A 13,649-nucleotide genomic window follows, 5' to 3' on the forward strand; every position below is an offset into this window, starting at 1 on the left:
GGAAGATAACCTAGGAAAAACTTTTCTTGACATTGACCTAGGTAAAGAATTTATGACAAAGACCCCAAAAGTAAATGCAACAAAAACAAAAATAAATAAATGTGACCTAATTAAATTAAAAAGCTCCTGCACAGCAAAAGAAATAATCATCACAGTAAACCTACATAATGGGAGAAAACATTTGCAAACTATACATCCAACAAAGGCCTAATATCTACAAGGAATTTACAAGGAACTCAATCAAAAGAAGGCATACAAATGGCTAACAAACATGAAAAAAAAAGCTCAACACTGTTAATCATCAGGGAAATGCAAACTAAAACCACAGTGAGATACCACCTTACTCCTGCAAGAGTAGCTTTTTTTTTTTTTTTTTTTTTTTTGAGGCAGATTCTTGTTCTGTTGCCCAGGCTGGAGTGCAGTGGCATAATCTCGGCTCACTGTAACCTCCGCCTCCCAGATTCAAGTGATTCTCCTGCCTCAGCATCCCAAGTAGCTGAGATAACAGGCACCCACCACCACACCCAGCTAATTTCTGTATTTTTAGTAGAGACGGGGTTTCACCATGCTGGCCAGGATGGTCTCAAACTCCTGACCTCAAGTGATTTATCCACCTCGGCCTCCCAAAGTGCTGGGATTACAGGCGTGAGCCACCAAGCCCAGCCAAGAATAGCCATTACTAAAAAGTCGAAAAAGAATAGATGTTGGCATGGATGTGATGAAAAGAGAATGCTTAGTCACTTCTGGTGGGAATGTAAATGAGTACAACCATTACGGAAAACTATGGAGATTTATCAAAGAACTGAAAGTAGATCTGCCATTCACTTTGGCAATCACACTACTGGTTTTCTACCCAAAGGAAAAGAAGACAATATGTCAAAAAGACATTGGACATGTATGTTTATTGCAGCACAATTCACAACTACAAAGATATGGAAACAACCCAGGTGCCCATCAAACAATGAGAGGATTTTTTAAATGTGATATATACGTACACCAGGGAATACTACTCAGTCATAAAAAAGAATGAAATAACACCTTTTGCAGCAGCTTGGAGCCAGAGGCCATTATTCTAAGTGAAGTAACTTAGGAATGGAAAACCAAATACCACACGTTCTCACTTATAAGTGAGAGCGAAGCTATGAGTATGCAAAGGCATACAGAGTAAGTCTGATGGACATTGGAGACTCAGAAGCAGGAAGGGTGGAAAGGGGTGAGGAATAAAAAGCTACATATTAGGTATAATGTACACTACTCAGGTGACAGGTGCACTAAATTCTCAGACTTCAGCACCGTACAATTCTTCCGTGTAACTAAAAACCACTTGTACCCCAAAAGCTTTTGAAGTTAACAATACGTATTAATTTAAAAAGAAAGAAACAAAGAAAAGGTGAATTTGTTGTTAGTCCCAATGTCTAAGGAAAAACAGAGATTAATAGCAAAGAGATGTTTAAATGGGTGGGGGCAATATTTCCTTATTGTATGAGACATATATCTTAAACAGAGGCCTTACTAATAGCTTAGCAGGATTAGACCCCTCTCAGTAAAGTTCAAACTATGTCTTTTTGGAATTAAATTTGATTCTCATCCATTAAGTCAGGGCTTCTTGAACCTCTGAATGAATCATCCTTAATGCTTTATAATAATTTAACACAACATTATCCATCATGTGGATGTCTCACCAGTGCATGGCCATTAGTAACCAGACATCTCATGAACCTACTCATTCATATTTCATTTGAAAATAGTACTAGCCTTATATTTGTTATAACAGTCCTGTTCATTATACTTATGGACAGAACATCTGGTCACTGTACTTCGAATGAATAAACTGCCATAACTCTTGGCCAGCTTTTAAGTTCCATTAGTGTTTTATTACCCTCCTTTAATTTTGTAAGAAATTAAAGGCAGTGAAAACTTTGATAAATCTCGAGGTTTTCAAATTTTATAATCTGTTCCATAAGGTGTGTGCCCCTATTACTATTAACAGACAAGGATATTGCAAACTGAGAGATAGCGTCTTCCGGAAATCACTTACAGACCATCAAGCCCTTACTTATAAACATGCTAGATGAACATCCTATAAAGTTATACATAGTCACTAAAGAATATGTAGGTGAACAACACTTTGCTTGTATAAATCAATCCAACTATTTACTAATGCCCCCCACAAGGGGACCTGAGCTGACCCCTTTCCCCTAAGGCCTGATAGAGGAAAACCTGTACAATACCATTGAATAACTCTGTTCTCATCCAGCAAGCCAGCCATGCCTGATAATTCCTTTTGCCCTTTCTTTGTTCACGTGTGCCATATGATAGACTACACAAGCTTGGTGCTACCAAGCATCTACTTAAGGAGCCCCAAAAACTATGGATGCAAAAAATTTTTTAAAAAGCAAAAACAAAATCATTCTACTGGTCTCCAAAAATTCTGAATATGAGATCTGATTTTGGAGAAGAGAAGCATTTGATAGAATCACCAGGGGGAATATTCTAATAAATCTACCATTTTTACCTTTATACAAAACAAATTTAGGCATGGAGTCTCTTGCATTTCTTTGTAATCAAATTTAGATGGATTTTTTTCCTCCTTGGAAGTCTTTGAGATCCCCCCAGAGATTTGCAGTAAGCTGATGTCCACTTGTGCTGACAACCTTTCGCCATTTGTAAAGCAATTGCTGGCTTGCTTCTGAGAGCTGGTAGAAATTGAATGTCTGCCTCGGGACACCAAATTATCATGCAACATGAACTGTCCATCATGAACTGGGTGTCACCTGAACCACCAAATATAAAACTGAATTGCCTAGCAGGAATTCATTATAAAACAGAAGTGGAATATACAAAACTGGATCTGAACACGTCCAGAATACACAAGTATGCTGCATAAGCAGGGGACTTTGTAATTCCAACTACTCTTCCACCTCTCCCTCACCCTACACTGACAGCCTCATGAGGAATTCCCTATGAACAGTTAATGGAGGAAGAAAGAGCATGGGCCTGGATTTGCATGCTATGTCAGCCCCAGATGAATGAGAATGGCCTCTCCACTACAGTGAACCTCACTCAGTGGAGGCTTCAAAGTCACTAATGAAAGAAAATCTCTCCAGCAGGCAGAACTTGAAGCAGCATATCTAGTTGTACACCTTGTTTGGAAGGAGATATTGCCTGAGGTACACATCTACATTGACTCATGGGCAGCATCTTAACAGGTTGACCACCTTTCAGGCACTTAAACGAAAAACAATATTGGAAAAGCAGTAAAAAGGAAGTCTGGGAAAGAACTACATAAAATGGTCAGAGTATTAAGATACTTGTGTCTCAAGTAAACGCTCTTTAAAATACTAGGGTTTCCTAATCCCAGGGTTCTCAACCATGACACAAACTTACTGTATGCAGAGCATCCAGATTGGCTGCTCCGTATCACCCAGTGGAACTTAGAAGCAAGGAGAACTAATGCAAATATGAAGCTCATGCTACCTACTGGGCCAAGGGTAATAAAGACCTTTGTCTCTGACCCAGGAGTCTCATGTTTTTTTGTCAGTACCCATGAAACAGTAGCAGGCAAACTTATTAGTTTAGAAGTGACATAACATCTCAGGCTTTTCACAGTTGTTGGAAGTTCTGGCAATGGGGACAAGATGCTGACAGAGATATGGCTTTGGGGAAGAGGAAAGTACAATGGCCTCTTTGCAGGCCTGGTTGGAAGATCTGAGAGACTCCTGGGGATCCAGTAGTGACTGTTCTCATCCAAGTAGTGAGTGAGAGGTGTAGAATAAGGATACCCACTGTTCTACCTGTTAATGGGGCTGAGAGGTAAGAGTTAGGATTGAAGCAAGCTGTCCAAATGGTGCTTGGTGATTGTTCTTTCTCTTCTGGGCAGAAGGAGGGAGGGGCATTATTATGATGAAACAGTAAGCCCCATGACACTAACCAACAAGCAATAAGGCAGTGGCCACTAGTTAAGGGGTCCCCACAGCTAAAATAAATAGTGTTGGTAGTGAGGATATACATGTTTGGGTAGACCGCAAACAGAATTTGTTTACTTGAACCTGGATCACCACCAGTCACTTGAAACTGAAAGTAAGAGTAGATTGCTTACTGACACAGAGCCGTACTCAAGAGCCTGGTAAAATCATTGCTCTCCACCCCAGAGACAAACATTATCTTTATCTCACTAGGCTATTACTTTCTATAGTAAGTTTGAAATCTCTCTTAGATGTCTTTGTGAAGATGTCAAATAAGCACTTAGATTTATAAGTCTAGAATTCTGGGGAGAAGTCAGGGCAAGAAATAGAGATTTGGGAGTACTTGGTATATAACTAACATTTATTGGGTACTTACTACATGCCAGGCATATCAAAGCAGTTTATGAATATTTTCTCAGTTGCACTCCCAACATCCCTATGAGGTTGGCACTGTGTTATTGTCTTTATTTTAAAGATGAAGAAGCAGAAAATTTCCCCAAGGCCACATAGCTACTGGGAGCAAAACCAGAAGAAAAACCCAGGCAGGTTGACCCCAGAGCCCATGTTCATTACTACTATGCTGTGCTACCTGGTACACAGATGGTATTTGAAGACTTGGGATGAGATGAGGATACCCATGGGTAGTATGCAGAAAAGAGAAAATGGGAATGAAGTACTGCAACATTTAATGGTGTCCTTCAGAATCTCCAATTCCTCTTGTCTGGTTCTATACTTAATAGACAAATGCTAATTTATCAATTTGAACTGTCCCATCAGGAATATACCTGTACAAATTGCCAACTCCAGTTCCCAAACTAGATCTATCAGTTGTTGTAAATTGATAAATTAACATTCTTATTTATAATTGCTCTTTTATATGTATGGCTGGTTTTATTCCATTTCCAGAATGTTATTTCCCTTTAATTACTTAATGAAGACAGAATGTCTGGACCAGTAATGACCTCCTAAGATACCGACACTCTGTGAGGTACTATCTGAAGCAAACAGGCCTTCTTGGGCATCTCTTTGGCCACAATATGGCACCATACCAGGAATCTGAGGAAGCAGAGGTTCCACATGGTTTGTTGAAGATTCGAGGGGAAAACAACATCTGAACTGAAAATGCTTAACTCAGAGCTCTCCTCAAATAGTAAATACTATTTCAGGAACTGTTGATAAGCTTTGGCAAGACGCTGCCCTCAGAAAGAGCCATGGCAGCTGAGAAATAGTGAGTACCAGGTATGGGTTCTGTGGTATAAGCATGAGGGGTTCCGCAAAGGTGCTCTTCTCTTTAGTGTCAAGCAATTATGTGTACATATACACAGGGTACATTAGATGTTCCAATTCTTCTCCCTGTCTTTGATTTTATTCTTAAAACAAAAGATTCATTTGTAACTTTTATTTCAGTTGCCGTCACTGAGTCTTAGTAAAATAACAGTCCCTTAGTTGTTCAGAAATTCATTTTTATTTTTAATTATATGGCTACATAATAGTTGTACATATTTATAGAGCACATATGATGCTTTTATACAGGCATATAGTATGTAATGATCAAATCAGGGTAATTGGGGTATTCATCATTTCAAGCATTTATTTATCATTATTTCTTTGTGTTAGGAACATTCCAATTCAACTATTTTAGTTATTTTTAAATATACAATAAATTGTTTTTAACTGCAGTCACCCTATTGTGCTACCAACTACTACAACTTATTCATTCTATTTAACTGTATTGTTGTATCCATTAACCATTCCCTGTTAATCTCCCGGTACCTCCTATTCTCCCCAGCTTCTGGTAAACATTATTCTAGTCTCTATCTCCATGACTTCAGTTTTTTTTTAGCTCCCATATGTGAATGAGTACATGCGATATTTGTCTTTTTGTGACTGGCTTGTTTTATTTAATATAATGTCCTCCAGTTCCATCCACGTTGTTATAAATAACAGAATTCCATTGTATATTTGTATCACATTTCCTTTATACATTCCTCCATTGATGGACATTTAGGTTGCTTCCGTATCTTGGCTATCGTAAATAGTACTGCCATAAACATGAGAGTGCAGTTATCTCTTCAATATACTGATTTCCTTTCTTGTGGGCATACACCCAGCAGTGGGATTGTTGGATCATATAGTAGTTCTGTTTTTAGTTATTTGAGGAACCTCCATACTGTTCTCCATAGTGACTGTACTAATTGACATTCCCACCAACAGTGCACAAGCATTCTCCTTGCTACACATCCTTGCCAGCCTTCTCAAGAAATCTTTTGACAACTTCCAAGGTCCAATTATTTTGACACTCATTTTTTAGACAGCAATTACTTGTATAGAGTTTGGTTATTGAAGAGAATGAGGAAGCTCTTCCTAGTCAAAAAGATTTTGTGCCCCATCCTTTATTTCAAGGAAACCTTTCCTGACAACCTTGGTCAGGTTCCTACTGTAAGATCCCATAGTCCCCTATACTTCATCACTACATTCATCACCTTTGAAATTAAGTGATTACTATCTGAGAACAAAGATTATATCTGTGTTATTCATTGCCATGCCACCAATACCTAGCATAGTTCCTGGCACATAGAAGGTGCTCAACAAATATTGGTTAAATGACAGAATGAGTGAAAAACACTAAACACAGATAAGACAGCTTCCAGCAACATTTAACTACAAGATTGTCAAGATCTTGAAGTTTGTGCAGTGACCACGATTTGGGAAAAGAAACTTGAGAAGATATTTCTAAATTATTGATATATGATGCTACCTACAATTATTGAAATATGATGTTACTTTTGTGAAAGGAAAATGAATCTTGGGGCCCCAAAATCACTAAGCTAAATGGAAAAGTCAACCAAGGAACTGCTTAGGGCAAACCTGCCTCCCATTCTATTCAAAGTCACCCCTCTGCTCACTGAGATAAATGCATCTATGCTTGCCTCCTTTGGAGAGGCTAATCAGAAACTCAAAAGAATGCAACCATTTGTCTCTTATCTACCTATGTCCTGGAAGCTCCCTCTTCACTTCGAGTTGTCCCACCTCTGCTTCAAGTTGTCCTGCCTTTTCCAGACCAAACCAATGTTCATCTTACATATGTTAATTAATGTCTCATCTCTCCCTAAAATGTATAAAACCAAACTGTGCTCTGACCACCTTGGGCACATGTCATCAGGACCTCCTGAGGCTGTGTCATGGGTGTGTGTCCTCAATCTTGGAAAAATAAAGTTTCTAAATTAACTGAGACCTGTCTCAGATATTCAAGGTTCACACTTTCATTCTATACCCATAGAAATTAATGCAAATATTGAAGTACATTGAGTCACCTTATCATGCTATCTCAACATGGTAAAACTCATGAATTTCCTCTGTTCTATTGGTATTTGATATGATTTGACTGTGTCCCCACCCAAATCTCATCTTAAATTGTAGTTCCCATAATCCTCATGTGTCATGGGAGGGACCAGATGGAGATAATTGAATCATGGGGGTGATTACCATCATGCTGTTCTCATGATAGTGAGTTCTCACAAGATCTGATGGTTTGATAAGGGGCCGCCCCCTTCAGCTGACACTCACTTCTCTCACCTGCCGCCATGTAAGACATGCCTGTTTTGCCTTCTGCCATGATTGTAAGTTTCCTGAGGCTTCCTTAGTCATGAGGAACTGTGAGTCAATTAAACCTCTTTTCTTCATAAATTATCCAGTCTTGGGTATATCTTCATAGCAGCATGAAAGCAGACTAATACAGAAAATTGGTACCACAGAGAGTGGGGTACTGCTATAAGGATATCCAGTTATGTGGAAGTGACTTTGGAACTGGGTAGCAGGCAGAAGTTAAAACAGTTTGGAGGGCTCAGAAGAATACGGGAAAGTTTGGAACTTCCTAGAGACTTGGAGGGCTCAGAAGACAGGAAAATGTGGGAAAGGTTGGAAGTTCCTAGAGACTTGTTGAATGGCTTTGACCAAAATGATGATAGTGATATGGACAATGAAGTCCAGGCTGAGGTGGTCTCAAATGGAGATGAGGAACTTGTTAAGAACTGAAGTAAATGTCACTCTTGCAATGCAAAGAGACTGGCAGTTTTTGGTTCTCATTCTCTCTCCTGCTGCCAAGTGAAGAAGGATGTGTTTGCTTCCCCTTCCACCAGAATTATAAGTTTCCTGAGGCCTCCCCAGCCATGAGAAACTGAGTCGATTAAACCAGTTTTGGGTATTTCTTCATAGCAGCATGAGAATGGACTAATACAGTCACGTTGGCAAAAAAATTTCTAGCCAAAGATAATTTATATTGTAAACTGCTCCTTTAATTTCTGTGGCCTTTAGTGATAAGATCTCATCTTGGCTCTTTTTTGTGTCATTTTAAATGTCTCATTGGATCAATGAAGTTGCCTACTGAACTGCTTTTGTATAATGTCCGGAGCTGCACGCCCCGGCCATAGCGAATAATAATTGAGGATTAAACGCCTGAGCTATATTCATTTTCACCCCACACCTTCTCCCTATCTTTGCCTTTTTTCCCCTGTACTAATACCTCATTAAAGATGGCGCTCTTCCTGCTTCTTCTTCACTCACTTTTCCCGCACCCCCGGGAAAATTGTTACTTAATAGCGCAAGTGCAACATGACGTCCGACCGGAGAAACCGAAACTAACCTGGCCACGCCCTCGGCAATGAGATCATTTCCGCCTTAGCCCAACCCCTTCCCTTCCAAGTGTATATAAGGCAGTGCATTACCGCCATTAAACGAGACTTGATCAGAGCACTGTCTTGTCTCCATTTCTCGTGTCTCTTGTTCCCCAAATTCCCACACCCTCTTCCAGGGCCTGCTCTGACTATCCCGCGGGCCGGGATATGTGGCGCCCGAACAGGGACCTGGAAACGAGGGACTCCGTGAGGAAGAGGACGCCAAAGGACGGTCGACCGCTAACGAAGACAAAAGGAGTCAAACTCTTCCGATCACCGCGGGAACCTGCCGCGTCAGGATCGAAGGCAAGTGACACATCCGAAATGGGACAAGAATTAAGCCAACATCAAATATATGTAGGACAATTAAAAGAGGCTTTAAAGATACGAGGAGTAAAGGTTAAAGGTAATGATTTGTTTAAATTTTTTGATTTTGTAAAAGACACTTGCCCTTGGTTCCCACAGGAAGGAACTATTGATATTAAAAGATGGCATAGAGTAGGGGATTGTTTTCAGGACTATTATAATACTTTTGGGCCAGAAAAAATTCCTGTAACCGCCTTCTCTTATTGGAACCTCATTAAAGATTTAATAGATAAGAAGGAGGCCAATCCGCAAGTCATGGCTGCGGTCGCTCAAACAGAGCATATTTTAAACGTCAGCTCCCGCTCTAACCTCACAAAGCCTCTGCAAGATACGGAGGAAGATCTCATTTCCCTCGAAAGTGATAATGAGGAAATCAAGTCTCCTTCTGTAACAGATAAAGAAATACCACACGAAAACAAACCAAAAAAATACCCAATTTTACAGATGATTCAAAAGGAGGAGGAAATTAATAAGCCTAATCAATCGGATGTAAATTGGGATGATTTAGAGGAAGAGGCGGCTAAATATCACAACCCTGATTTGCCTCTCTGTTCTTCATACCCACCCCCATATAATAAGACACATAATGAGGCTTCTGCGCCCATTGTTATGGCAGCAATAGATCCCAAAAAAGAATTAAAGCAAAAAATTGCTCAACTAGAAGAACAGATTAAACTTGAAGAGTTACATCAATCATTGATAATTAGGCTCCAAAAGCTAAAAACAGGAAATGAAAAAATACCTAACTCAGACGCTATGGAGGGTTCCTTGCGCCCACTTCAGCGGCCTGGACAACATGTTCCAAGAGGGGGGTTAGTTGCTAGCCGACATAGAGAAGACTCCTCTCCCAAAGACGTTTTTCCGGTCACGGAAACCATAGATGAACAGGGACAGGCTTGGAGGCATCATACTGGGTTTGATTTTACTATTATAAAAGAGTTAAAGACTGCTGCCTCTCAGTATGGGGCTACTGCTCCATATACTCTTGCTATAGTGGAATCTGTAGCTGAGAATTGGCTCACTCCTACAGACTGGAATACCTTAGTAAGGGCAGTTCTTTCTGGGGGACACCACTTAATTTGAAAGTCAGAGTTCTTTGAAAATTGTAGAGATACAGCTAAAAGAAATCAACAGGCAGGAAACAGTTGGGATTTTGATATGTTAACTGGTTCAGGTAATTATGCAGACACTCAGGCCCAAATGCAATATGACCCTGGACTGTTCTCACAAATCCAGGCTGCTGCTACAAAGGCCTGGAGAAAACTTCCCGTTAAAGGAGATCCAGGGGCCTCGCTCACAGCGGTTAAACAAGGACCCGATGAGCCATTTTCAGACTTTGTACATAGACTTATGACCACGGCAGGTAGAATCTTTGGAAATGCAGAAACGGGTGTAGATTATGTTAAACAGTTAGCCTATGAAAATGCTAACCCCGCCTGCCAAGCGGCAATCAGACCTTATCGAAAGAAAACAGATTTAACAGGATACATTCGCCTTTGTTCAGATATTGAAACGAATGTAAATCTAAAACTGACATTCAAGGAAATCCTTTACCCCCCAGGCAGGGAAACGGGATGAGGGGCCAGCCTCAGGTCCCAAAACAAGCATATGGGGCAGTCAGCTTTGTTCCAGCCAACAACAGCAATCCATTTCAAAACTTAGTAGAGCAACCCCAGGAAGTGCAGGATTGGACCTCAGTTCCACCTCCCACACAATACTAACACCTGAAATGGGACCGCAAACCTTAAATACCGGAATATATGGACCCTTACCACCTAACACTTTTGGGCTACTTTTAGGAAGAAGTAGTGTCACCATGAGAGGCTTACAAGTCCTCCCTGGAGTTATCAATAATGATTATAAAGGAGAAATTAAAATTATGGCCAGAGCAATTGATAATATTATTACTGTCCCTCAAGGAGTTAGAATAGCTCAGTTACTCCTGCTACCTTTGGTTAAAACAGATAATAATATCCAATACTCTAATAGAAATATAAAAGGTTTCGGATCATCAGATATGTATTGGGTGCAACCAATTACAAATCAAAAACCCTCTCTAACCTTATGGTTAGACGGGAAGGCATTCACTGGACTAATAGACACAGGGGCTGATGTAACTATCATTAAACAGGAAGATTGGCCCTCTCATTGGTCTACCACAGACACTTTAACTCACTTGAGAGGAATTGGACAAAGCAGTAATCCTAAACAAAGTTCTAAATACCTAACATAGACAGATAAAGAAAACAATTCAGGCCTCATTAAGCCATTTGTCATCCCTTACCTACCTGTTAACCTTTGGGGGTGAGATCTACTCTCTCAAATGAAAATTATAATGTGTAGTCCAAATGATATAGTTACTGCACAAATGTTAACTCAAGGATACACCCCTGGTAAAGGTCTTGGAAAAGGAGAGAACGGTATCCCACAGCCTATACTGGTTTCAGGACAATTTGATAAAAAGGGGTTTGGAAATTTTTAGCTCAGGCCACTGACATACCTGCACCCCAAAGGTGCGCTGACCCCATTACTTGGAAGTCAGATGAGCCCGTTTGGGTTGATCAGTGGCCTTTACTCAATGATAAACTAAGTGCTGCCCAACAGTTAGTGCAGGAACAACTAGCAGCAGGACATATTGAGAAAAGTAATTCCCCTTGGAATACACCTATTTTTGTTATTAAAAAGAAGTCTGGTAAATGGAGACTCTTACAAGATTTAAGAGCAGTAAATATCACTATGATCCTTATGGGTGCCTTACAACCAGGATTGCCTTCACCGGTTGCGATTCCTCAAAAATATTTTAAAATCATTATTGACCTTAAAGATTGCTTTTTTACAATTCCCCTTCACCCTGCTGACCAGAAAAGATTTGCCTTTAGTCTTCCATCTACAAATTTTAAACAACCAATAAAGCACTATCAATGGAAAGTCTTACCTCAGGGTATGGCCAATAGTCCTACCTTGTGTCAAAAATATGTAGCTGCCGCTATAGAGCCAGTCAGAAAAACATGGGCACAAATGTATATTATACATTATATGGATGATATTTTAATAGCAGGAGAAATTGGCGAACAAGTCTTACAGTGCTTCGCCCAACTCAAACAAGAGTTAACAGCAGCCGGACTACAAAGAGCCCCAGAAAAGGTACAATTACAAAATCCATACACTTATCTTGGTTTTCAGATTAATGGACCCAAAATCATTAATCAAAAGGCCGTTATACGTCGTGATCATTTAAAAACTTTAAATGATTTCCAAAAATTACTGGGAGACGTAAATTGGCTTTGACCGTACTTAAAGCTCACCACAGGAGAGTTAAAACCTCTTTTCGATATATTAAAAGGAGACTCTAATCCAAAATCCCCCAGGTCCATTACTAAAGAAGCATTAATAACACTCCAACAGGTAGAACATGCCATTGCAACGCAATTTGTTACCGGTATTGATTATTCTCAGCCATTAATATTCCTTATTTTTAACACAACAATAACCCCTACTGGCCTATTTTGGCAGAACAATCCCATTATGTGGGTACACCTGCCCTCCTCCCTAAAAAGGTTTTGTTGCCTTATTATGATGCCATAGCTGATCTAATTATCTTGGGAAGAGAAAACAGTAGAAAATACTTTGGAATAAAACCCTCTACCATTATACAGCCCTACACTCAATCACGCATCCATTGGCTGTTACAAAATACGGAAGCCTGGCCAATTGCTTGCGCTTCTTATACTGGCACGATTGACAACCATTACCCACCTAACAAACTTATTCAATTTTGTAAACTTCATGCGTTTGTATTTCCCCATATTACCAGTCAAGAACCTCTCAATGACGCATTACTAATTTTCACTGATGGATCTTCCACAGGACTTGCCGCTTACACTTACAATAATGTAGTCGTTAAATTCCAGACCACTTATACATCAGCTCAGCTGGTCGAATTGCAAGCTATAATTACAGCACTATCAGCTTTTCCTTGTCAGCCACTTAACATTTATACAGACAGCGCCTACCTGGCTCATTCAATACACCTCTTAGAGACCGTGTCTCAAATTAAACATATTTCAGACACAGCTAACCTATTTTTACAATGTCAACAACTTATCCGAAAAAGGACTACTCCCTTTTTTCTTGGGCATATTAGAGCACATTCAGGATTACCGGGACCTCTAACACAAGGTAACGCAACAGCTGACACGGCAACAAAAACCATAGCCACAGTCACTACAGACAATTTGCAACAAGCGCAAAAAGCACATGCCTTACATCATTTAAACGCCCAAACCTTAAGACTTATGTTTAAACTTACCAGAGAACAAGCTCGACAAATAGTTAAACAATGCGCCAACTGCATAACATATTTACCTGTTCCCCATCTAGGAGTTAACCCCCGAGGACTCATCCCCAACGAAATTTGGCAAATGGACGTTACTCACCACTTAAAATTCGGTCAACTAAAATATATCCATGTATGCATAGACACCTATAGTGGATTCATCAGTGCAACTCTCCAAACAGGAGAGGCCACCAAACATGTCATCGCTCATTTATTACACTGCTTTTCTATTTTAGGAATACCCAAACAAATCAAAACAGATAATGGCCCCGGTTATATAGCCAAAACCTTCTTACAATTTTGTAATAC

General features: G+C 39.9%; 1 protein-coding gene across 1 annotated transcript; it reads left to right on the top strand.

The window, feature by feature from the left end:
• The first annotated feature begins 3,998 nt into the window (after window positions 1–3,998).
• Window positions 3,999–10,087, top strand: LOC105498177 (endogenous retrovirus group K member 8 Gag polyprotein-like). The gene is made up of 3 exons (XM_071068672.1): window positions 3,999–4,080; window positions 4,872–5,193; window positions 8,776–10,087. The coding sequence occupies exon 3, from the start codon at window positions 8,807–8,809 to the stop codon at window positions 10,085–10,087; it is 1,281 nt and encodes a 426-aa protein (XP_070924773.1). The 5' UTR covers window positions 3,999–4,080; window positions 4,872–5,193; window positions 8,776–8,806.
• The last annotated feature ends 3,562 nt before the right edge of the window (window positions 10,088–13,649 follow it).

Source organism: Macaca nemestrina, chromosome 1 (assembly GCF_043159975.1).
Source record: "Macaca nemestrina isolate mMacNem1 chromosome 1, mMacNem.hap1, whole genome shotgun sequence".
Taxonomy (NCBI): domain Eukaryota; kingdom Metazoa; phylum Chordata; class Mammalia; order Primates; family Cercopithecidae; genus Macaca; species Macaca nemestrina.